This window comes from Theobroma umbraticum, unplaced genomic scaffold (assembly GCF_002168275.2).
Source record: "Theobroma umbraticum cultivar Fairchild unplaced genomic scaffold, ASM216827v3 scaffold_44.0, whole genome shotgun sequence".
NCBI lineage: Eukaryota > Viridiplantae > Streptophyta > Magnoliopsida > Malvales > Malvaceae > Theobroma > Theobroma umbraticum.
In genome coordinates this window covers 2,418,561-2,443,576 of record NW_018397255.1, presented here as the reverse complement: position 1 = coordinate 2,443,576, position 25,016 = coordinate 2,418,561, and the positions used below count along the sequence as shown (strand labels likewise).

General features: G+C 34.3%; 3 protein-coding genes across 6 annotated transcripts; 2 read left to right on the top strand and 1 right to left on the bottom strand.

The window, feature by feature from the left end:
- The first annotated feature begins 94 nt into the window (after nucleotides 1–94).
- Nucleotides 95–3,659, top strand: ALC (basic helix-loop-helix (bHLH) DNA-binding superfamily protein). 4 transcript variants are annotated; one of them, XM_021418190.2, is made up of 8 exons: nucleotides 95–543; nucleotides 855–959; nucleotides 1,063–1,128; nucleotides 1,233–1,301; nucleotides 2,280–2,591; nucleotides 2,671–2,725; nucleotides 2,871–3,027; nucleotides 3,149–3,659. In XM_021418190.2, exons 1-8 carry the CDS (start codon nucleotides 193–195, stop codon nucleotides 3,204–3,206), a joined length of 1,173 nt encoding a protein of 390 aa, XP_021273865.1. In that variant the 5' UTR covers nucleotides 95–192; the 3' UTR covers nucleotides 3,207–3,659. The 4 variants fall into 4 exon arrangements, with proteins under 4 accessions (XP_021273865.1, XP_021273866.1, XP_021273863.1 ...); XM_021418191.1 differs by having other exon boundaries at nucleotides 96–543; nucleotides 1,236–1,301; XM_021418188.1 differs by having other exon boundaries at nucleotides 96–543; nucleotides 834–959.
- Nucleotides 3,660–8,364: 4,705 nt separating this feature from the next.
- Nucleotides 8,365–14,187, top strand: NAPRT2 (nicotinate phosphoribosyltransferase 2). The gene is made up of 15 exons (XM_021417887.2): nucleotides 8,365–8,812; nucleotides 9,216–9,363; nucleotides 9,484–9,603; nucleotides 9,710–9,844; nucleotides 9,934–9,995; nucleotides 10,225–10,300; nucleotides 10,819–10,920; nucleotides 11,485–11,601; nucleotides 11,710–11,768; nucleotides 12,047–12,221; nucleotides 12,365–12,499; nucleotides 12,607–12,705; nucleotides 13,312–13,420; nucleotides 13,728–13,840; nucleotides 13,937–14,187. Exons 1-15 carry the CDS (start codon nucleotides 8,661–8,663, stop codon nucleotides 14,012–14,014), a joined length of 1,680 nt encoding a protein of 559 aa, XP_021273562.1. The 5' UTR covers nucleotides 8,365–8,660; the 3' UTR covers nucleotides 14,015–14,187.
- Nucleotides 14,188–14,338: 151 nt separating this feature from the next.
- ICU2 (DNA-directed DNA polymerase) lies at nucleotides 14,339–25,010 on the bottom strand. Its single transcript, XM_021419688.2, has 30 exons — nucleotides 24,796–25,010; nucleotides 24,462–24,632; nucleotides 24,288–24,371; nucleotides 24,077–24,151; nucleotides 23,773–23,837; nucleotides 22,803–22,893; nucleotides 22,508–22,696; nucleotides 21,658–21,821; nucleotides 21,426–21,540; nucleotides 20,770–20,949; nucleotides 20,564–20,677; nucleotides 20,084–20,203; nucleotides 19,625–19,939; nucleotides 19,380–19,472; nucleotides 18,561–18,679; nucleotides 18,232–18,304; nucleotides 18,051–18,107; nucleotides 17,855–17,947; nucleotides 17,205–17,327; nucleotides 17,036–17,133; nucleotides 16,863–16,908; nucleotides 16,516–16,629; nucleotides 16,320–16,403; nucleotides 15,980–16,183; nucleotides 15,803–15,879; nucleotides 15,480–15,699; nucleotides 15,197–15,250; nucleotides 14,980–15,099; nucleotides 14,808–14,882; nucleotides 14,339–14,702 (listed from the first exon to the last, which is right to left on the bottom strand). The coding sequence occupies exons 1-30, from the start codon at nucleotides 24,988–24,990 to the stop codon at nucleotides 14,556–14,558; spliced, it is 3,675 nt and encodes a 1,224-aa protein (XP_021275363.2). The 5' UTR covers nucleotides 24,991–25,010; the 3' UTR covers nucleotides 14,339–14,555.
- Between the last annotated feature and the right edge of the window lie 6 nt (nucleotides 25,011–25,016).

The window sequence follows — 25,016 nt, the reverse complement described above, 5'->3', positions numbered from 1 at the left end:
CCACATTTCACCATCGCCTATTTCTTTCGTTTTATTTTTCCCCTTATTTCCTCGGTAAAAGCCCCCCACCCGCGCACCATAAATAGCTTCCCTGTTGTTTTCATACAAGAAACCAAAAGCCAAAACAAAAGAGACAGTAACCGAAAAACATGAAAAGAAAAAACATTTTAAACTGAAAAAGAGAAGCTAAAAATGGGAGATAACATTAACGTTAACATGTTTCATTATAACAATAATTATACTGCTACTAATGATAATAATAGTAATAATGGGAATTGTTTATCTTCTGCTTCAGATGATATATCCAATCTTCTCCATCAAATTCTAGTTCGTTCTTCTTCTCCGTCTCCTGGGATGGCCCATTTGGAGGGTCCAACTGAGAATCCACGACAGATGTCACGGTCACCGGCTCCAGCTGGAGGTGAAGCGAAGCAAGGGATGATCTTGACCGTTGATTCTTGTGGGAGAGGGAGTGGAGGGTCGGGTTTGGTTGGAGTTGCTGGTGAGATTAATGACACTGAAGAGTATGACTGTGAAAGTGAGGTAAGTATTCGGTCTTGGGTTTTTTGTTTTTGGTTTTTTGTTTTAATCATTATGGTTGCTGAGACAATGTTTAAGATCTTAACAAAAAGAGTTACATGCGGTTGAAAAAATTTGAGTACATGAAGAAACAAATAATGATCAAGATTCTCTTTTTGAATGTGAAAATTTTCATTTTCTTAGAAAATTCGATGCTTTTTTTTGTAGCAAAATATAATTTTTTATAATAATAGGATTTGTCCTCTTTTTTTAACAATTCCAATTGAGCAAATTGTTTTTTTTTTTTTTTATAGTTTGAAAGTTGTCATAAGCAGGAGGGACTTGAAGCATTGGTAGATGAGGCACCATCAAAGCCAGCTCCACCTCGTAGTTCCTCAAAGAGAAGTAGAGCTGCAGAGGTTCATAATTTGTCTGAAAAGGTTAGTATTTTTTTTTATTGTGGTTTTGTCTTAAATCTATAACACTGGGGCAGCATCGATTTGATTTGTTCGGTCGTTTCTTTGTGGATATTGATTTATGCAGAGGAGGAGGAGTAGGATTAATGAGAAAATGAAAGCATTGCAAAACCTGATTCCAAATTCTAACAAGGTAATTCATTTTTAGCTTCATCTCCCATTTTTGTTTGATCACTTCTATATTGTGGCATTACTAATTTGGGTAAGGTATTGTGTGATTGAATTTTCCATTCATAGCAGACAGATAAGGCTTCGATGCTCGATGAAGCAATTGACTACTTGAAGCAGCTTCAGCTTCAAGTTCAGGTATGTTAATACTTGGTGAATCCACCCTCTTTAGTGATGAGGATTTTGGAGATGTGGGTAGAATTTTGCATGGAGTATTAGTTTATTACTTGTTCTTTATTTGTTTTATTTTATTTTGCTTGATAGGTTTTTTTGGCCTGTATGCTACTGCATCTGGCTGGGCCAATTAAGGAACCCTTCTAATCCTTCAGAATTACATGATTCTTACCTGAGTGAGTCTTGGAGTCAGCTGAAAATTGCCATATTTTGGTTTGGTGTGAAACATGTTCAGAAGAATAAGATCCTTTTGATTCCTTTGCTAGTCTAGCTTGTTGATGATTAAGTTAAAAACTCTAACTTGATTGTAGACTGGTGTGTCTAGAGAAATTTGGCATCCACAAGCAACAAAACACTGAACTTTAAGAAACTTAATTGGGTGTCTATTATGCTCTTTGACATTCATAAAGAATTGCCTAACTAATCCACTAACAACATTGAGGGAAGATGATAGGATTGCAGAGTGTCCCATTGTGCTGCTAGAATTCCGCTGAATACTTGCTTTAGAGGTGCTGACAAATGTAAAATTTGACTTTAAAAATGACTCAGGAATAGGAAATTGAAGCTAGTTTCAAAAAATATTACAAGAAGCAATGAGAAATCCATGGCCAAAATCATATCAAGAGAAAAGGTGGAAGGGAATTGTCTTTTGAGGTTTTCAATATCTACTTTTTTCTTCAGTTGTAAGGTAAGGTTAGCACGACATAGGAATATGACCGCATTTTAGCTTTATGTTACATATAAATAGCTTTAATTTAGTCAAATTTCAATCATAAAGGCTCTGTGGATCTCAGTTATATATACTGCAGGATCTTTGCTTTGTAGCCTTGATCTATCCTGTTATCATCTATGCGGAATTGCTAACAACAAACAGAAATACAAGTGAAACAATGAGAGAAAAAGTTTGCTTCTGATTTGTTTACCTCGTGTTTCAAACGTCAGATGCTATCCATGAGAAATGGATTAAGCTTGCATCCCATGTGCTTGTCTGGAGTTTTGCAACCAATCCAACTTCCCCAAACAAGAATTGACTTTGGGGAAGACAATGGATCTCTACCAATGAACGCCTCAGGCACAGTGCCAGCAAATCAAGAACCCTCAGCACAGATTGTTTTTGATCTACCCAACCAATGTGGTTCCTCAAACCATGCATCAGTTCCCAACATGTCAAACATAATTACTTCAGAAATTTCATTCAGTTTGGAATCAATCCAGGCCCAGTTTGGGCCTTTCCAGCTCCTCACACCAACTCAGGTAAGTTATATGAGCAACAATGCATAAAGAGTTTGGGGAATAATCCTTACCAGTCATCTTACATATAAGGGATGTGAAGGATATTTGCAGGGAAGACATTATGCCGCATCATCAAGTGAAGTCAAATACATCAGGTAGTCTGAAATGGTTAAAATAGTATACTTACTTGATCAAATGGCAAAAGCCTTGGGGCTTCTGCTTCATATACCATTTTCCATGTCAATCCCTCTGTCATGAATGATGGTGGAGAAATTCTGACACATATTCATCTGTCAACAGAATTTGGTTCAGGGGCTACAAGTACAGTTTCACTTCCCTTTGATACACGAGAATCTGATCTAAAGGAAAGCAATTCTCTTGATGCAAGCATGATGGGAAGAGACCAACCAAACAGTGTTCTGGAACATGACCTTATAGTTGCTCCGCACCTGACCAGGTAAATCGGCTTTCCTGATTAAGAATTAATCCTCCCCTCCGTCCCTCCCTCCCTGTTTGCACACAGATGAAAATCATTCCACAATGTAATTTCCGTGTCATTTAATGTAAAACTTGAACAGGCAAGCCGGAAGAAGTGACTCCAGTGATAACATTAAGATAGAAAAACCGAATTTCTGAATTGGTCGCTAAACTGATGCTGCTCTATTATCCTTTTGGATTTAGTATAGCAACGACTACTGTCAGGTTTTGTGGCTCCTCTGTATTTCTCAGAAAGCCTCCATAGTGAAGGTGGTGTCTTGGACCTGCCTCTTATAAACATTTTAGTAGCAGTTGAGCAGAATGGCCTGCCTCTTAAAGACATCCAGCAGCAGTTGAGCAGAAACACAGCAATAGTCTCAGCTGTTCGGGATTACTGAAGTAGACTCTTTCTTTCCCCTTTTCTTGGGTAAATTTAGCACCTGCCACTTACTTTTTCAATAATTTTCTATCATAATTTTCTTGTTTACTCATATGTAATTTACCTGATAAACCTTTTAAACTGATTGTAAGTCGTAGTTCTTGAACTAAATATTGGCACATGGCATGCTTTAATCATCTATCATAATATGGCTTAGTGCTGAACAATTTCTACCGTCCATGCTTGTCATTTCTTCACAAGAACCCATATCAAATTTCAATGTGGAGTTCAATGCAATCCAAGATCTTTTTTGGCTTTGTCTAAAGACAGCTCATGGTCTTACTCAAAAATTAAGATAATGTTCAAATTTATCATACTATGTAAAGATTACGAGTCAAATACATTATTTATTTCCTAACTTCGGATCCTGATAGGAATGAAGTCATGGACGAGCTCCCATTTATGCTAAAAATAATAATTCTAATCATGGTGATAACAGCAACAACAAAGATTATGGCAACATTAATAACGACAAAACGAAAAAGGGCAAATCAGTGCCGTTAATCAGTATATACTACGACAATGAAGGTGACAGGCAGGGGCGGAGAGTGCTTTATAATGGGGTCAAGTTTTTGAAATTTTTTATATATTATATATTTTTTAATAATTTTTAAAAATAATATTTTATTAAATAATTAATATAATTAAAAAATAATAAAATACTTTTATAAACCCCATTCGATTTTATTCAAATTCTTAAACTTTTTTAACTTTTTAAATTTTTTCGTCCATATTTTTTTCTTTTCTTTTATGTTTTTATATTGTGAAATTATAAAAAAATAAAATTTTTATTTAATTAATTAATTAATTAATATTATTATTATTATTTATTTTTTTCAACTCTATTATATTTACTCATATATTTTAAGTTTTTATAGATTTTTTTTTTTAAATTTCTATGAATCATCTACCATATTCTTTTTTTTGGTATATAAGTTATATCTCTTACTTGTCATGGTTTTTTATTTTCTATTATGTAGATTTTATTTTCAATGATTTTAATTTTTAAAACTTAAAAAATTATTGTATATGTAATTCTCAAATATATTATTTTAGTAATATATTATTTTTATTAATTCTAATTATATAAGAAAAAATTATTTTAAGTATATGTTTTTAATGTGCTTTACGTTTTATATTTAGTTGAAAGGAAATTATCTTGAGTATAAGAAGAAATTATTAATTATATATATAGTATTTAACTATTTATATTTTATGCATTATAGTTTAATATTTAGTATTATAAATTTAAATATAATAAAATAAAAATATTGGATGTTGACTACATTAATTTTTTAGTCATTTATATTGAGAAAGGTAAAACTTTAAAACAAAATAGATGATAAGTTTTTTACAAATAATTTAGTTATTTATATTAAAAAGGATATTATCATTGTCGAACAAAATTTTCCTAAAGTACTATTATAAGTTTTTTTCTTTTTATTTTTTTTATTTACATGTTATAAAATTATTATCTATTATAAATCTTTTGATTATTAATTGTTAAGTTCAATATCTTAGTTTAAAAATTTTTTAATTTTTATTTTTCTTAACCTTTAACATTTTTAATAAAAATTGACTAGCTCTACTCCTGATGACAGGCCAGGTTTCGTCACTCACCATCCACCGAATTGGACACTTCATCTAACTTGATGTCAAGCTTTGCTTGGACCTTCTTTTTCCACGTTAGTAGAGGAAATATTTGTAATGTGAACAAGTGCAAAGCGACATTGATTTAAATCATATATAATATATAGTCCCAACAAATAAAATCACCGACAAACTAGAATTAGTTAATTAGAGCTAACATATAAATATATTTCAAAGTATTTTTTGGGTTAAAATACTCACCAAGTTTCTATACTTTTATATTTTGTTCAATTCAATCATTATACTTAAAATCGAAGTAATTGGTTTCTTGATGTTAGAAATTACTTCAATTTAGTGCCTCCCGCTAATGACATCCAATATTGTCATTAAAATAATAACGTTAACGTTAACATTAACGCTGATGTGGCACAACATGATGATGTGGCATGCTACGTGACACTAACTTGATGACATGACAGTGCCACATGGCTCTAATATGATGTCGAGGCAATACTAACATGGCACTAACATGTCCACGTGGCCCTAATATAATGTCGTGGTAATGCTGATGTGGCACTAACATGTCGACATGCCAGTACCACGTGGCAGATAAAAAAAAAAATTTTAACGCCACACCATAAAGGTTAAATTGTACAAAAATATATAGTATATAGATTAAATTCAACAAAGTTGAGATGTTAAGGGATTAAATTGAAAAAAATATTTAAAAAATATAAATCTTTAAGAAGATGGTAGATATATTTATTTATAAGCTAAATATTTAAGTGTAAATGACTTATGGTGTTAAAAAATATAGATAAATATTTTCATACTTAATTATTTAATTGTAGAATATGTATATTATTTTTTTTTTGTAAAAATTAAGTTTGAATTCTCCTTCTATCCAAAAAATTTGAAAAAAATTTTATACCTAAAGTCAAATTTAGATAAATAACTTGTATTATGTTAGATGAATAAGGGAGATATGAAGTTAGCAATGATTATAAAAATAATTTTTCGTTATGACTTACTTAATTTGAGCATGACAAACCTTTTATTATAACTATAAACTCTGAGTTACTTTACCTTTTTAATTATTTATTTATTTTTTATGTTTTTATTTTGTTTAATATTTTGGATTATATTTTTTAAGTTGAAATTTCTTGAATTAAAGACTATATCTATGATTGATAGAGTTAAATATAATTATAAATAATTATATAATTTTATTTTGTATTTATAATATTTTTTGTAGGTCCAAATTAATAATGTAAATTTATATTTAGTAGAATTTGATTGTAATATTTGAACTTAAATAAAATTGTTTTATAAAAAACATTGAGTAAATTTAAATAAAAGGTAAATTGGGTAAGGGTTAAGTAATTATAAAAGAATAGATATTTATAAATTGTGAAAGTTGTAACTAAATCAACCTATTTTACTTATTTGAGTTCAACTCAAGCTAAAAGCTAAGTTAAATAAATTTCAAATTTTTATACTATTATAAATAGAAAAAAAATTATTTAATCTTTTTATATTATTTTATTTTAATATAATATAAGTTATTCATCTAAATTTAATTTTAAGTATAAATTTTTTTTTCAAATTTTTTTTTATGAAAAGAGAATTCAAACTTAATTTTTGGAGAGAATATAAATTAATGTACATATTTTAGAATCAAATAATCAAGTATAAAAATATTTATATATATATTTTTTAACACCACAAATCTTTTACACTTAATTATTTAACTTATTAATAAGTATATTTATTATCTACTTAAAGATTTATATTTTTTTAATTTAGTCCCTCAACATCTCAATTTTATTCAATTTAGTTTCTGTACAGTATATTTTTATTCTATTTAATTTTTATGATGTATTACAAAAAAAAAATTAAAATTTTTTTATTGGTCATGTGGTATTGACATGCTAACATGTCAGTGTCATGTCATCATATAAGGGCCACTTGACATTGCCACATCATCAGTTGGTGTCATGTGGCATATCATATTATCATATGAATGCCACGTCATCAAAATATGTCATGTCAATATTGATGTCACCCTTTAAACTGTAAAATTGAATATTGCTAATGAAAGTGAATAAATTAAAGTAATTTTTAAAATTAAAAGATTAAATGGTTTTAATTTTAAATATAAAAATTAAATTAAACAAAATATATGAATACAGAAACTTGATAGATATTTTAACTTATATTTTGCATTACTAAAAGGGAAATTTTTTTTTTTAAGCTTCTTTGTTTGGAAATACGCATAGTCAATGTATATTACTAAAACAGTGAAGATAATGACTCTTTGATCAGAATATTAATGGATTTCAGAAGAAATTAGATTTTGGCCAAGAAAAAAGAGAAAAATATCATGGTTCATGTCATTACGAGTTGTGTCCAAATGCAGAAGCCCTGTACCATATTCGGTCGGCGTATCCAATTTTTTTACGGGGCATATTCCTAATGTTTCCCAATGTAATATTTTAGTACTTTGGTTTTGGAATTCTAAACCTATACTTATAATAATATTTTGTCTATATTGGCTAGCAAGCACATTTGTTTACAACCCATAAGACACTCACAAACGTCAAATCCTTCATTAAGGATGAAAAAAGAAGAAGAAGCAAATATCAGGTCTCTTTTGGTAAAAAAACCTTGCTTAAGAAACCCAAAAGGTAAAATGCTAAAGACATAATCCACTGCCTTGGACTTATCAAATGTAAAAGTTGCTAAGATTGGAAAATAATTCAGTGAATTTGGCTCAAACCAAAGCCGAATATTGGGAGTTAGGAATTAAAGGCATGGTCCACATGTTGCACCATTTTACTCTCAAATGTTTTACAAAGTCGTGGTTGATGGGATTGCTTGACATTAGATAAACGAGTATTTGACGGGAGGACGGAATGCACATGACCACGACTACGACCATAGACACAAATCAAAGATTTTCAAAATAAATTTATCATTTTAGATTTAAGATTTAAGTTTAAAACTCTTATTAGAATGGATAAGTGTGAATTTTATTAATGATTTATTAATTTTGATAAAAAAATTTATTTATTATCAAAATTTAAAAAACTTGAAAATGACAAAATAAAATGCCATCCATAAATAGAAAATGGAAAAAAATGAAAAAAAAAATAACATAAAGTCAAGAAAAATAATAAAGGTAATAAACTGGGTGGAAAATTATATGGTCCACGAAAAAGGCCAAGGGCTAATTAACAAAACTAGACCGGGAACACTTTCCGGCTTATACACGTCCCGCCCTTCAAAGGCTGACTAAGCTACCGAACCCCAAAATCTTCTCTACTTTTTGCTATTCTCTAGTTTTGGATTAAATTCAAATCCTTTTATTTTTTTTTCCTCTCTCAAAAAGAAATAACGCTATCAATTTCTTCTAACGATCTCTCCAACTTACCTTTCTTTTTTTTTTGTTCCTTTTAATGTTCGTGAGCTACACGCTTGTTTTCCAGTTTCCTTCTCTATATATAAAGCACGCGGGTTTCGAAGTGAGGAGTCATTAACGGATTGCATTTTATAAAGAGTGAAGAGGCCAGGGAAGATTGATAATGGAGACGACAGCGAACGGGGAGAGTGAGAACGCGGGTCGGGTCATGGACGGACCGACGAACCCGATGGTCACTCCTCTTCTAACCGATCTTTATCAGTTCACCATGGCTTACGCTTATTGGAAAGCCGGCAAACACAACGACCGAGCCGTGTAACTCTCAAATTATTCTTTTTTAATTTCATTTCATTGTGAATAATTTTCGTTTCTTTTTCCTCGCTTTCTAATCTAATGCTCTGATTGGTTACCAAAGAATCGGATTGAAAAATTAGAGCTTTGTTGCTAGTTAGTTAGTTGGTTAGTTAGTTACATTTTCTTGTTTTCAGTAGAATTTTTTATTTAATTTATTGATTATTTGAAGCTTAAGTTGATTTTAGTTACTGGAAAACATAAGGTTTCCGAAATTCGGAAAGTTAGTTGTTCAACTGATTTCATTTAGTTACATGTTATTTTTCAGACATGAAAAATGAAAAATGGGAAGTTTTTCGATTATGAACGTCGAATGTTTTGAGTTTTGGCTTAACAGGATTTCTGTCGTTTTGTAACATGCTTTCAGGTTCGATCTATATTTTCGGAAGAATCCATTTGGTGGTGAATTTACAGTGTTTGCTGGTTTGGAAGAATGTATAAAGCTCATTGCTAATTTCAAATTAACTGACGTAGAGATCTCCTTCATCCGTAAAAGCTTGCCTGGTTCGTGTGAGGTAAAGCAAACTACTTTGCGGATGATTCAAGTGATAATAGGCTGGTTATAGTTTGTTTCTTTTGTGAACCGTGCCTGTATATTGGATGGTTAACTTACTCGTTTTTTCTGCTAATGACAGGAGGGTTTTTTCAGTTATCTAAGAGAAATTGACTGTTCTGATGTCGAAGTGTATGCTATTTCAGAGGGAACAGTTGTTTTCCCAAAGGTACCCCTGCTTAGAGTTGAAGGGCCAGTCGCTGTGAGTACCATCTAACTAATATTTTTGCCACATCAGTTTAGTGCCAGTTTTCTGCTCCTTTGTTTTACATCTTAATTTTTCTTGGTATCTAAATTTTTCGTTTTAGGTGGTTCAATTGCTGGAGACTCCTGTTCTGAATCTTGTAAATTTTTCGTCCTTAGTGGCTACAAATGCTGCTAGACATAGACTTGTTGCTGGAAACTCTAAAATGTTGCTTGAGTTTGGGCTTCGACGGGCTCAGGTTAATGAATTCTTTTTTCTTTTCTCTTATTTGAAGTGTTAATATTGGAGTTTCTCTCTGTGAAAGATTTCCATTCATGTTAATTGCAGGGACCTGATGGCGCTATAGGGGCTTCAAAGTATTGCTATATGGGAGGTTTTGATGCTACAAGGTGATTTGCTGAAATATTTGTAGCCTTTGGTACACTGGTTTTGTGGTTTCGTACATCAAGTTTCTCAAGTGATTGAATGAAATAAAGTTAATATTTGTTCTGTATTTGTGCATGATCTTGTAGCTATTCAGAGGTTATGTTCCTTTTTTAAGTCTTCACTGATGTAGATTCTTGATCTAAGCTAATGTTTTGTTTGGTTTGTTTCTGTTTTTATGCCTTGTATTTTCAGCAATGTTGCAGCTGGGAGGTTATTCGGGATACCTCTTCGTGGGACACATTCCCATGCTTTTGTTAGCTCATTTATGGTCAGTATTTTGCAGGAAATTTTAAGATCTATAGCAATTAACTTAAGATTATAATGCACATTTTCTCCATGTATGCTCACTAGTGGCATGTTCTATAGTTTATACCAGTATTATAGTCTATAAATTTGTTTTTGTTGATTACGTTACTGGCATATTAATAAATTTGAGGTCATACCTATGTATCTATGTATGACATGGATGAAGTGACTAGTAGTTATTAGTTTCCAATAATTTGCTTGGTGTTTATATCTAAATTGGTGTTTAATTGACACTTTCTTTTGTTGGTGGTTTCTGGTCTCTTTTGTGAATATGGCCCATGCTACATAAAGTGAACTGTTTGGAGACTCGGTTGGATTTGACACTGATAAATTGCTTACTATTTTCTATCAGTTTTCTGTACCCAAATCTATTGACCATTGTCTTATGGGTTATCATTTCATGCATCGCATATTATGATGTCTTGATTGTAGTTTTATGTGCTTCTTTGAAAATGAGGTTGTTCAATTTCTAATTTGCAGAGCCCTGATGAGATCCTAGACAGATCCCTGTGTAGCTCTGATGGTTCAAGTACTTGTGAGGACTTTGTTAGTCTTGTTCAGTCGTGGTTAAGCAAAATACAGGTGTTGTGAATGGTCCTTTAACTTCTTGTTAAAATATTTTTATGTGTTTTCCATGTCTAGCTAGAGATGACTAGGCGACCCTTTCATTTTTGTCAATTGTTAGCCAAAACTCAACTATGCTTCATGAGCAAGTTCATCAAAATTTTGTATTAGAAGCATACATTTTTTTCTCTCAAGAATCCCAGTGGCTCACAATTGCAATATATCAGATCCAAAAGCCCACAACCTCAAAACCCATTAAAAAAACAAAGGTTCATAGTAGAGAGTGCAAAGCATGTAGTTCATTTAGTTCTCAAATTCCAAAGTATATCTATATTTATAGATAGATTTGGAAAGAGCTTCAAATTTTGCCTTTATGTCCATACTCTAGAAATCGGTGGGAGGAATGGTAGACTAAATGTTTATTCCTTTGAAACTCTTTAGAGTATAATATATAAGGTAAATTTGGTTGAGAGAGAGATCAATGTTTTTTGTTTCCTGTTCTCTTCTCTGTAATATTGCTGCTAGTTGATTGCTTGTTGCTTCACCTGCCTTAAGTTATCTCATTGGTGCATACTTTTGTAGTGGTCAAAACCACTGAGTGGCATTTTTGGTGAGACCAATCAGAGTGAATTAGCAGCTTTCATGTCATATGCCTTGGCGTTCCCTAACAACTTTCTTGCTCTTGTAGATACATATGATGTAAGTGCACCTTCCATGAATTTTAGCTTTAAGTCAAATTTGATGTAGTCTATTTTGTCTTAACATATATCAGCGTTAAAATTTCTGTTTCTACATCCATTTTACCAGGTAATGAGGAGTGGAGTCCCCAACTTTTGTGCAGTTGCTTTGGCACTTAGTGACTTGGGGTATGTCTCAAAGGCTTATACATATAGAAGTTTCTTTTCCTATAAGAACAATTCCTCCCTTGCAGAAAATTGGGTTATGATAATTCCTTTTTTCTCCCATTGGTTATTTTATCTGTGCCTATGTTCAGTTTATTAATTTTTTGCCAATTTTTCTGATGACTTTCAAACACGAATTTACATTGTCAAGCTGAATGATTGTAGCAGTTGCATTCTTTGTTTGATGGGTAGAGAGAAATTGAATTAATGTATCATTACATTTTGACTTTGTGTTTATGCAGGTACAAAGTAGTTGGCATTAGACTGGACTCTGGTGATCTAGCATACTTATCTAGCGAAGCCCGCAAGATCTTTCATACAATTGAGAAAGAATTTGGGGTTCCTGGTTTTGGAAAGATGAGCATTACTGCTAGTAATGATTTGAATGAGGAAACTTTGGATGCACTAAACAAGCAGGTAGTCCATCTAACCTAAAATTTCGTTGAATAATTTACTTGACTCTTTAAGGGCCTGTATCAGGATGACGGTTCCTCCAATATGGTGCATGATTTACTCTTGTACACATCAACTCATGAGGGATCAAACCTTTTTCTCTGTAGGGTCACGAGGTGGATTGTTTTGGGATAGGAACCAATCTGGTCACTTGCTATGCTCAAGCAGCTTTAGGTTGTGTTTTCAAGCTTGTTGAGATCAATAATCAGCCACGCATCAAGCTGTCGGAGGATGTGTCTAAGGTTTGACCTGGCTGCCGAGAAGTTTCGGCAGCATTCTTTTCTATCATAATGCATTTCCTTATCTCTTCTCTCTTCTTCTTTTATTTATTTATATTTTTGAATGCTAGGTCTCTATACCATGCAAAAAACGATGTTACAGATTATATGGCAAGGAAGGATATTCCCTGGTGGACATAATGACAGGGGAAAATGAACCATGTCCAAAGGTATTAACTTATAGTTCACATAATTCTTGTTGTGTAGTCTGCAAAGCTTTTCAGATATTAGTTACCAACATTCTCATCCTTTTTCACTTGTAGTATCATAAGACGTGTAGTTAAGAGCATATGAACAGAGAGATTTTTGCAGCCATTTTTGGATTTAGTTTTAACTTTGGAAACCTGAGAATTCAACATAGAAAGATACTGAGTTTTTATTCTTTTTACTTAAATATATGCTTAAGTTATATGCATTGTCTACGTATTCAAGGCTAACATGCCAGTCTAACATTTGGACAGCATGTAATCTTATTGGTTATCCACATCCCAAAATCAATGTTGAATAAGTAATATGAAAAACTAATCAACTTTACCGATACTCACGTGTTAAAGTTTGACTTCATAGTGTACTTGTTGTGGGATATAAAAAATTGACCATTAAAGCTACTGGTTCATTCATTTTGATTCCAACGAAATCTTCTTTTACTTGGATTCTTTTACATTTCTCTGTTATGTCACCTACCACTAATAACTGTATGCACTACAACAATATAGACTTAACTCCATGGATGATTAGGCCGAATGACCTCATTTTCTCTATTTTCAAATCTGCAGGTGGGAGAACGTATTCTATGCCGTCACCCTTTTAATGAATCCAAAAGAGCATATGTGGTACCACAGCGTGTGGAAGAGCTTCTGAAGTGCTACTGGCCTGGGAAGTCAGGTAGGAACTAAGAATAATCCATTTTTTAATTAATCACCATGGAAGAGTATAGTTCAAATCCTATCAAGGAGCTGAACCAATAATCACATTAATTCAGTAGTCTCAAACCTCTGTTGAACATGAAGAATCCATTTGAGAAAACATTATATCCCTGTTACCTTGCCACATTAAGTATTGAATCACTTCTAGGTCTTAGGCTCCATAGTTAGGATTGAATTATAGTAACTTACTGTTGAACAGAAGAGAGGCCTGTCAGCAATATGTTTATTCACATTTCCTGAAATAAACTTTTTATCCCCTCTTGAAGATAAAGTAAGAGAAGAGTTACCAGCTCTCAAGGACATTAGGGACCATTGCATCAAACAGCTTGAGCAAATGAGGCCTGATCACATCAGGAGATTAAACCCTACACCGTACAAGGTATTGCAGGCTAACCTTCTTCCAAATATTCCTTTTGTTTTTTGTGTGGGGCCAACCTTGTTGCTGATATAAAAGTATTTTCTAAACACCAAACAGGTGAGCGTAAGTGCAAAACTGTATGATTTCATCCACTTCCTGTGGCTCAACGAGGCGCCTGTCGGGGAGCTGCAGTGACAGCCGGGATAAATGCCATGGAAAGTGTACAAATTGCAAGAAGCAAGTACTGAGTCCAATGGAGTTGGAGGAGCCTCTTCAGTCTTTTATACGTCAGATTGTTGTCTGCCTTTAATCCTAATAATCCATTATTTTTCTCTATGCTTAATAAAATGAATAATGGCTCTTTCTTCCTCCAAATTCTCGTTTAATTTTGATTATTATTTGGATTTGCCATTGTAGCTGAGGTATTCTGTGGGCTGAGTTTAGATAGGCTTAGGCAGACCTTAAGTTGGACCCGAAATCCACCTGCTGGCCCAACTTGGCCCATGACCAGCTCTTGATCAGAACGTAGATTAGTGAAATTTAAGGACGAGAAATACTCAGTTTCCGAAGAACTTGTCATCTGTATACCAAAATGGTGGTTTAACCATATTAGCAAATTTATAGAAATAAAAAATAGGACTTAATTTTGCTACTTATATTTCGTCAGCCGATGATACCTAGGTTCATAAATATTTACGGGCAGAATTAGAATAATAAGAAAGAACCTAAACGTGATTCAAACTGCGATAATAAGGTCATTCATCCGCACCCAACCAAAGGAGCATCGGTCTCGAATTCTTTCAACTGTAGATGCAGCCAAATCAACAAGTGGCCGAACTTTGGCTAACTCTTTCTCTAGCGGTATCCTCGCACTGGTCTCCATCTGCAACAGGACCAAGATCAATCAGTTCAATACTGATCACGACAACAACAGCTTTTCACCGTTGGCCAATTTATAACAACAAAAAAAACAGCGAAATATAACAACCTTTTCTATGCTGCGTGTGGTATCCAAGAGATGACAGAAATATGAGAGTTGCTTGTATAGATCTGCTTCAGTGTACTATATAAGAGGAAAAATTGCTCAGCTAAATAACAAATATGCTAGAAGAAGAATAAAGTATAAAAATGCATTAGATTTGGTGAAATTTTCATGAAACCTTCCTCACAAGACGCCCGTTGCAGCGGGGATAGTTTGGACAAACTGTTCCTTTCTCAGAATCACCAACCAACTGCAGGTTCAGACTTCGAGTTGTGTGCTTGCAAGTTTCATCATCACACTGAAAGCAAAAGCGAACACGTTATCAGATTTAATAATTGCTAATAAACCCAAACTTTTTAAGTAGTATATCAAGTACTTTGTAAGAGATAGATTACCATCATTAAGCCCTTGTAGTACATTGAAATAAACCCATCCACTTGCCTTTTGACCTGACAGACAGGGCAAAGCACACATCTTTAACATATAGGGAATTTAAGTAGATTACCTCTACCATCAATATTTGTAAGTAATATTGAATTTTCAAAGAACGGTTTACACGCACAAACAGAAAGGCAAAGGCCTTTAAAGGAGAAGGCAAAATATACTTCGATTACAGAATCACAGGCCATTTTAGCACTACGTGGTTATCAAAAGGGGGAAGAAAAACTCTATAAATACCTGGTTTGCTATCATTCCAGGAGATATTCTACCCAGATCACCTTCGGCAGGACATTTAGGGCAGCGCAGCTTGCGCCAAAAATTGCAGGTAGATTCCTCTTGTTGCAGTTTCGTTGGCTTCTCACCAGTTAACATACAAACGGAACTGAATACAGCAGGGCAGTCAAAAGTACCTGAACAGCTTGGACATGACAAGGTCAATGGCTCACAACCTCGATATCTGCAACACAATCCACCTCATGCCTTAGCGCCCTTTCTTTTCATGGGAGAAATGCATCATTATGTTCATACAGCATAGTACTTGGACACAATAAAATAGTTACCTCTCATTATCATCTACAGCAAACAAGAGCGAACCAGCAGGGTCATTGCTGACAGCTTCACTTAATTTACTTTGGAACTGGAAGAAAACAATAAATAAGAACATTATTGGTAAAGTAAGCGTATGCAAGAAAGAACATAGATTTACATTCAAATCCACGCTGGCCTGAAGGTATTACCTTGGATGGGTCAAGTCCTAAACAATCAGCCAACCGCTCTGGGCTTGTTCCTTGAATTGAAGCACATAAACGGGATACCACTGGATGGATCTGCTGTGACAAGTAGTAATCAATGTCGATCATCCATTTCCCCTCATCTTTTTTCAACTCATCAGGATGCCTGGCACGGTGAGCAATCCCTGCCGAATTACTCAAACTAGTCCCCTATCCCAAAAATGACAGAAGAACATGGAAAAAACAAAACTCAGATTGAGATCAATATAACCTCAAAATGTGAAGGTATCCTGTGCTCAAAGTTCAGATGTGATTTTATAAAAAAAAGGTTCAGTGATAAAGATACCTGTTCACAGCAAATTATGTATGGAATTGTGTCACCAGCTGAGCAACCAGTAGAATAACCACTTTGCTTCAATCTCAGAGCCACCTAGAAATCAGTTCAAGCAATATCAGTGGAATGGGATACATAAATGGTAGGTCAAATCACATAAGATAAAGTTATAAAGCATGCAAGACCAACTGCTGGCATTTGAAATCACCTGAACGTGCGGTTGATTTTTGGCATCAGGATAGGCTTCAGGTGGTTTAGTCAATGTTTTCGTGATGATGTATTTCTCAAGTGCTACTTGTCCATTCCTCATTTCTTCCTGTACCTGTTAAACATACAACGTTGATAGTCAGCAACTTCTCAATTACAAGCAGAGCAAGTCAATCATATAATAGCAGAATAAGTGCGCAATTTCTTTCACCTTCCAAAGTTCAGATGCACTAAAGCAAAAGAAGTAGCACCTTGAAACCTTTGTATTGGTGAACGATCCCTAGGAGCTAAGACTTTCTACCCATTTCAAAATCCAACCAAAAGAACAGAATAGATGATGGTAATTACCTTCATGAGAGAGTTATGTATTGATTCAACAACATCCTCACAAGACCTGTGAACATACAAGCCAAAGTGACTGCATAGCTCAGTAACCTAGTTCTGATTAGTGCCTGGACTTCCAGCTTGATATAAAATAAAGATGACAAGTTAAAATATAGAAATAGTAAAATATTGCATACCCTCCAGACAAGATTTGACCAAGGCAGAAATCTCCCAATTCCTTAGCCAGTAAGCTCCAGTCACGACGAACCATATCGAGACCTTTGCGTTCAATAACCTGAACCAAAAAGGTTATATCTCCAATCTTTTTGAGAGCCACGTTAGTTAGCGAAATGTATTCAAAATTACCTCATATGGTGTCCCATCCTTGAACTGCACCTTTATAGCTGCATACTTTTTCTTCTTCAGAAGCAGCATTCTCTTGTACAGACCATCAAGATCAATTTCTAGACACTTATACCTTTTATTTACCTAGACACAAGAAGCAGAGAAGTTACATCTTGCACAGAGTAACACAAAACGAAAGTTGAAAATAAAAAAGAAAAGAACAACAATGATTGCTCTAGAGATGCCCATGCTGGCAGATTAAACCAGCTGTGTAGTGTATGCCAATTCTCACTAAAGACCTCAACATAAATCTAAATCTTTCAAAAGGAACGATGCAAAATTTTGAATGCGCCCACCATCAAATTATAAAGGAAAGAAAAGGACAATAGGATGTTTTCCAAGAGAGTAATAATTGGGGATCATTGGACTTTGCTCTTATCTATTATAGGTTTTTGGTTAAAAATGAGCCCTTGTAGCAAATTTTGATAATCAAACTCCGAGCCCTAGACACCTTATTTGCATCACGTTACAACTGCAGCACATTAAAACTGGAGCTCTTATGAATTTAATCTATTTTAGTATGCAAGAGATAGCCACACAAAAGCATTTAAACTACAACATTCATAGACAATATTCTCCAATGAAAGTAAAGCACATCATGAGAAACTGACCTCTTGGATGACTTTTCCTGCAATTGTTTTTGTTTTTGCAATATCATCTAGTCCGCTGTAAACCATTATTGAATCCGTGTCACCATAAATTACCTGCCACATGCAAAATTACTCATCTTTAGGCGCTTAATACATTGGATATGATATCAGTCCGTTCTATTCAAAAGCTCCTAAATATCAGCACATAAGAGACTACCTCCAAGTTTAAATTATTCTGAACAAGATCAACAGTGCTTTGTAGAATCTCCCTTCCCTGCACAACAGCAATGTAACTTTGCTCATATCACAAGGAAATAAACAATATAAAAGCCAGCATCATTTTAATTGTAGAACATGGATCTTCATATTTCTGCATATGCTACATGTATCTCTCTTACTTGTTGTGTAATAAGCTCTGCAAGAGGCTTTGCGTAAAATCTCGAATTAGAAAACCCAAGGCATCCATACATACTGCAGGGAAAATATTATCAGGTCATCTACAAGGAAGTACCATCAAACTACAAACAAGAATTGTCACTAAAACATCACAAGAAGCAAAACTGAAAGTTCCAACTACAGCTAAATAGGCTTTTGGCAATAGAATAATAAAGACTTTGAATCAAATTAATGGATTGTGATGTTTAAGAATGAGATGGTCACCACTATTTCATTATTCAAACAAATGAACCCAAAAGTAATAGGAATACTAACTGATATACACACACACCTATTTGCAGTGAGCTTGAGAGCCTGCTGCTGAATATCAAGTTGCTGGACCTTAATACCAGATGCATTTTTCATCCATGACTTTACCATTCTCCTTCTCTGAACCAAATTTTTCAGCAACTACAAAAGGGTATGTAAAACAAATTATCTACCTAAATATATGTACGAAGAATTGGGAGTAAATAAACAGTGCACCACACACATCCTTTAGAGAAAAGTTGCATATGTAAAAGAGCCAATGGAACTTCAAACAGTGATCATACACAGATTTTAATAAGTTTAAGACACAATCTCACAATTTCTTTTTCCTGATTTAATTCATCACTAAAACAGTAACTAGTTCCAACTAATCTTAATAATCTCGCACTCAAGATTTATAAAAGCCTTTTCTACTTGCAAATTTTCAAAACAATAAATTATTACCTCTCCAATTCCTTCTCTCGCAGGCTCTGTATTTTCTTTTCAAGATACCCAAAAAAAAACCTCCTTCCATTTTGGCTTATCTCAAAATTTTGTCCATTAGTATAAATGGATAATAGATATGCATTACATGTTAATTTCTCTGCTGTGTCCTTTTATTACAAACTATCACAAAACACAAAATGCAGTCAAGGACAAAAGGTTAAGACTATCATGTAAAGGCAATTAAACTTAGAGCATTTCTAAAGTGGATTACACCTTAAGACTATGGGAGTATTTATTTAAAGCAGAATTTTACAGACAAATAAAGATGCAGGGTATGGATTTAAGTTTCATAAACAATTTTCTGAATTCTATTGCTCAAATGTAATTAGCAAAAAAGGATTCATGATATCTTTACTTCAGGTAGAACTCCAGTTGTTTTACTAGATGGCAAACGAGGAACTGATCCATCTGGAAACCTTTCAACTGTTGTGAAGCATATATTGTATTCCTGCAAAATCAGATTAGATGCCAATGCTCATTAAAAGACTATATGCGAGCACATATCACCATTACCTTGAAAAGGAGCAAAAATGAGAGTAAAATTCAAATCTGAATATTAATAGAAAAAGATATCAAGGGGCTTGTGAAACCATTATTAACCTGAATAATGGAAGGGTAGAGACTGTTGAAATCCAGGAGCAACACATACTTGTCATATAGACCTCTTTTTGGCTCCAAAACTAATCCACCAGCATATGCAGGACCTTTTTTCCCTTTTCCGCGGTCATTGTGAGTTTCATCAAAATTCACATCATTGTTATCCACCTCATCTACATTTCCCTCAACCCCGTCATTTATTCTCTTTTTTGTAACTTTTGTTTCCTTTGTGTAAGATGAAGACTTGTCTGGGACAATGTACTTTTTTGCATGAAATGCATGCAATAAAAGATACTCTACTCTTTGCGCCCTAGCACCCTGAAAAGGAACATGCACTCATATGTCAATAAAAGATACTCTACTCTTTGTGCCCTAGCACCCTGAAAAGGAACATGCACTCATATGTCAAGTCCATGAACAGGCATTGAGATAAATGAATGTGGAGAACCAAGCAGAACTCACCTGGAGAGTCTTTCCCCATAGATTACCACTGATATTGGTCAGCTGGCGGGTAAGGGGAAGAACACTCAGATGAAACATGAGTTCCATAGATAACCATGCATCAGTCTCACCATATTCAATCTGAACACATCACAAATATAATTAGAAGCATTACATCCTGTACCAGTGAATATTTCTCAATTGTAAGAATTATAATGCTTAAGTTCCAATAATATGGTCCATCATAATTTGTCACAATGCGCAAATAATCATTGAAACCAGTAAATGCTCTTAGCCAGGAAGATGCAAGTTATTATCTCATTTACAACATATTAAATCATGGCAAGAAAACATAGATCAATCATCATGCAAGCTGCGTATCTTATTGCATGTTTAGCAATGTTCTTTGTACGCATGAATGCCATCTAATCAAAATGTAATCAAACATTATAAAAAAAAAATCTCCAAATCATAGTACCAGACATGGTATTCAGAACCTACAAGTTCCATGAGCAATTCAGATGTTTGGAACATTCTGGGAATATCGTGTGGAGCAATCTCCTTGCGGTCTTTGTTTAGCTGAGTCTTTGACAGTTGTGTCAAAGAATAGCTAACCTGAGAACCAAAATTGCATGTTTAATAAGCAAAGGTTGTCATGAGCACAGTTCACACACTGCATCAAGGGCATAATGCACCAATTGAAATACCTCTTTTAACAAGTCACGGGAACACAAATATGTATCACATAAAAGACGACCAGCAATGCATGACATGATCCCTGGGCTCGCTCCAGACCCGAAGATGGTGCTTCCTTTTGTTAACTTGGGCATCATAGAACGCTTCAGACGGCCAATTTTGGACCACATACTGCTTGGTACTTTGCAAGCCTGCATATGAGCAATTTATTAGGACAATCAGGTTAGAGGCAACTCATTATATGGACATCTGTTAGGTACAGAGGCAGCTTACACTTGAAGAAGATGAGGAGATAAATCAAAGAACTAAATACCCTTATTGCCATCTAAACATTTGATAATACACGGGAAGGCTAACTATAACATCAAGAAAATGAAATTTAATGGCAGCTCAAAATGAATTGTATATAAGAGAAACTTTAATGTGTAAATTGACATATTGATTAACAGTGATCCAATATCACCAACTTCTTTGTATTAGTTATGTAAATCAGCAAATGCATTAAGCTATCAATTGAATGCCAACTTCTTGCTTTGATATACAAAAGCGGCAGCAGATTGTAGCCTGCTACCAGCCTGCCCATAATCTTTTGTCAGCGGCTGAGGATGTAAATCAAGAGTAGCCTACAAACACTCTTAGAGTAAAGCACTTTGAGGTGATCCCCCACCTGGGCTCTGTGCAGGAGAACATCCAGGTCAAACCCAGATATATTATGTCCGAGAAGAACATCACTGTCCAACTTGTATAACTCAATCATCAGCCGATTTAATAAAGCTCTTTCACTGCAACATAGTGTGGAAAGATACTTCAACAACAGCCACTAAAATATAAATATTCAAGGTTAAAATCATGTTTGAGGCAACATCAAAAATTTTGATGGTAGACACCATGTAACTTACCTGCTTTCAGAGACTAAAACATTTGATCCAGCTTTTGAGTTTCTATCTGTCACCTCTTTGGTAAACCCCATTGGAAAAATGCCTCCATCAAGTTTGCGAACAACAGTAAAGTGGCTGAGGAGACCAGGTTTCTTCCATTCTGAAGCCAACATAGGAGTGTCTATCTGAAAGCCCAAACAGCACATAATATATTATTCTAGGTCAAAACAGAAACTTGTGTGAGCTAAATCTAAACCAACATATACCATGCTTAAGCTAATATTACAGAACGTTGAGTATATCAACGATAGCATATTACTGCAACACGGAATCGAGATGGTTTCCCAAAAGGAATGTGGAATTAAAGCCTATAAATATCAAGCTGCGTATATATAGTGCCTAAACAGCTGACCCGCCTGAAAGTAGGTTGAATTATGCAAGCTATCATCTAAACAGTGTGAATCAATTATTAAAGCAATCAAGATGGTTTCTTAAAAGGAATGGGGAATTAAAGCCTATAAATACCAAGCTGCATATATATAGTGCCTAAACAACTGACCAGCCTGAAAGTATGTTGAATTATGCAAGCTATCAACTAAACACTGTGAATCAATTATTAATGCACCTAAAAGACTCAGCTAAGCTTAAAAATGCACTAATTCTTCTAAGATCCATATACCTCCATAATATGTAGGAAGCAATGTTTGTTGTTATATCTATTCCAGAAATAAAATTGCAAGCAGCTTACCCTACTTGGGAAGAAAGTGGGCTAAATTACATGAACAAAGACTATTTAAAAAGCATTCTTGACAAAACATGCCTAAATTCACTATGAAATAGCATATAGCCAGAAAAGGCCTCTTCAACTAACCTTAGCTCTGCGACAGCAGATAATGGATGCTGAGACTACTTCATTTATATTCTGCCTCTCGTTGATGATAGTCTTCAAATTTATAGCTGAAACAACAATAGGGGGAATTTCTGTCGTGCACTTTGATGAAGATGAAATCCGAATGTCTTTGGGCGAGTCAATAATAACCTCATACTTGCACCAGCTGATCTATCAGAGTTTAACCAAACTGTCAACATAAGAACTGGAAAAAAACTATAAAGAATTGGTAGAATCAGCTCAAATCACACAAGATGCCTAGGTTCAAGAATCTCACCCTCTGAGAAGCCGAACATGTAGAAAAATTTGAAACTGACAGCCAAGAAGGCCCCTTCACCTTCCTTTTAACAAGGAAAAGCTCCAATGCACTGCAAGTGATGATACCAGTCAGTAATCCTTTCATTTTTTTAGTAAAAAAACCAAATGTTATTACATTGTCTAATCCTCAAAAAAATATTTAGATTTAACAGAAACTCATCAAGAATGTCTTCTGCAAGAAAATCCAGTCAAATTTGATGCTATTAAATTTCATTGCATGTCATAGACAAAAGAATAAGATATATTGCCAGCCAATCAATCTAGTTCATACCAAGAAATCAACTTGACTCAACATTTTCCCCATATGGCAAGTGAGAAAGGGCTTTGCAAAACTAAAAGCTAGAATAACGCTACAACAATTGGGAAAATTTTCAAAAGGCTGATAACTCATAATACCGCATTAGAAAGTTAAGAATGCAAATCCTCTTCAAATGAAATCTCTACCAAATAGAATCATTTATTTTCTAAGGGGCTTATATATGAATCTCTAGAAATCCAGGTTCATGCATTTTTTTCGGCATAGTACAACAAACCAGCTAATGATCATTTTAAAGATTTCAACAATTTTTGATTGAGAAGCACAGCATCCTGAACTTCAAATGAGCTAAAGTGCACCAAGCAGCCTGGCATAATTTACCAAACATATGTGACAATAAAATTGGCAAATAAACTTTAACTGAAAAAGTGACACATTTGCATGCATCTATGTATGATCTTTTGTATGTTACCCTGCTATCAAGTCATAACCGGTTGGGTGTGATTGAGTTATGCAGTACCTTTAAATCTAAATCCTTGTATAGATATACAAACACACATGAATTAAAGATTTTAACAGCAGTCGCCGGCAAAAGCGATTCAAAACCATTATACATTCTGCTGCAGTGTATCATTTTTTTCCTTTTAAAAGAAATGTTCAAACTACTTAAAACCTGCTGCGAGTCCCAAGCAGAGCACAGAACGTTTCTCCTTTCAGATCTGCTGGAAGTGGTGGATCCTGGAAAAATGAGGACGAAAAACAACTTTTAACATAAGGTAACAATCAACAATAGAAAAAGTAACTACTTTATCTATTAGTGACATTGGAATCATGGTTTGTGGACAACTTAAAAAGAATGACATTTTAGACTCTAAACTCTACTAAATTAAACAATACATAAATCACATGAAAAAAAAATGTAAAAATAAACTCTAGAGTGAAACCATGATTTTCAATTCACAGCTCTAGTGATTTACCTTGAATGGATAGTTAATCTTGAGCACATAATTCTCCCCAACAGGTATGTCAGATCTCTCGAAAGCATATCGCCTCTGAAATTTGATCATCCATTCAACAACCAAAGCAACAAGAAGAATCAGGATAAAGTCAAGAGAAAAGACAAATAATGGACTAGATTAAGCAGGACATAATCAAATCAGAAGAGTCAGATTGATTGAATCGGCAAACCTTAACCGGGGCCATGGAAAAACTTGAAACATTAAGATTTAACAAGTGTTTTGCAACTTCATTCTTCAATCCTGATGCCACATCCTTGATGAACAAAATTGGAGAGAAGCATCAATTACAATCCCCAAAGGTAAAAACACCAAAAGAAAAAATGAAGATGAAAAAACAACTTACATGAAGCTTTGTTCGGAAACCAGAAGAAGAAATCTTGGACTCTTCCCCATCTTTCTCAAGTTTCACCATCTCATCAGTGTGAAATACAGAATTATTTGGGATTGCATAAACACATCTCTGCATATTCTTTACAACGACAGAGCAACTTTGGTATCCATTCCCAACTTTGACCTAAATTCAGTTAGCCATTTCAGACCAGCAATAGCATTTCTTAGATCATGATACAAATATAGAAAACAGAATTCACATCCAAATTTAAAGCAAAAAACCAATCATAGCACGATGAAAGTTTCTTCAAAGGAGCTACAATTAAATCATTAAGAATACCAATTACCTTCCCAAACAGATAAAGAGTACCCATATTAGCACCATAAATCTCCTCGTGAGCATCAATTATGTAAAAAGGCAATGAACCATCCACGTCAAGCTCAAACCCCGACTGTCCTTCACCACTAAAGCCAGTGTTCCCTTCCACAGAGCCACCCAGATTGCCATTCCCTTCACTCTTCACCGCCTTCCACCCCGCCATTGCACTCAAAGCCTCATCCTTCTTCT

Coding starts and splice junctions, on each gene's coding strand:
- ALC (XM_021418188.1), top strand. CDS start 193: ATGGGAGATAACATTAACGTTAACATGTTTCATTATAACAATAATTAT. Junction 544..833: donor AGTATGACTGTGAAAGTGAG/GTAAGTATTCGG, acceptor TTTTTTTTATAG/TTTGAAAGTTGTCATAAGCA. Junction 2,592..2,670: donor AGCTCCTCACACCAACTCAG/GTAAGTTATATG, acceptor AGGGATGTGAAG/GATATTTGCAGGGAAGACAT.
- NAPRT2 (XM_021417887.2), top strand. CDS start 8,661: ATGGAGACGACAGCGAACGGGGAGAGTGAGAACGCGGGTCGGGTCATG. Junction 8,813..9,215: donor AAACACAACGACCGAGCCGT/GTAACTCTCAAA, acceptor ACATGCTTTCAG/GTTCGATCTATATTTTCGGA. Junction 12,706..13,311: donor AAAATGAACCATGTCCAAAG/GTATTAACTTAT, acceptor TCAAATCTGCAG/GTGGGAGAACGTATTCTATG.
- ICU2 (XM_021419688.2), bottom strand. CDS start 24,990: ATGGCGGGGTGGAAGGCGGTGAAGAGTGAAGGGAATGGCAATCTGGGT. Junction 24,152..24,287: donor TTTCCATGGCCCCGGTTAAG/GTTTGCCGATTC, acceptor ATCAAATTTCAG/AGGCGATATGCTTTCGAGAG. Junction 23,838..24,076: donor AGATTAACTATCCATTCAAG/GTAAATCACTAG, acceptor TCATTTTTCCAG/GATCCACCACTTCCAGCAGA.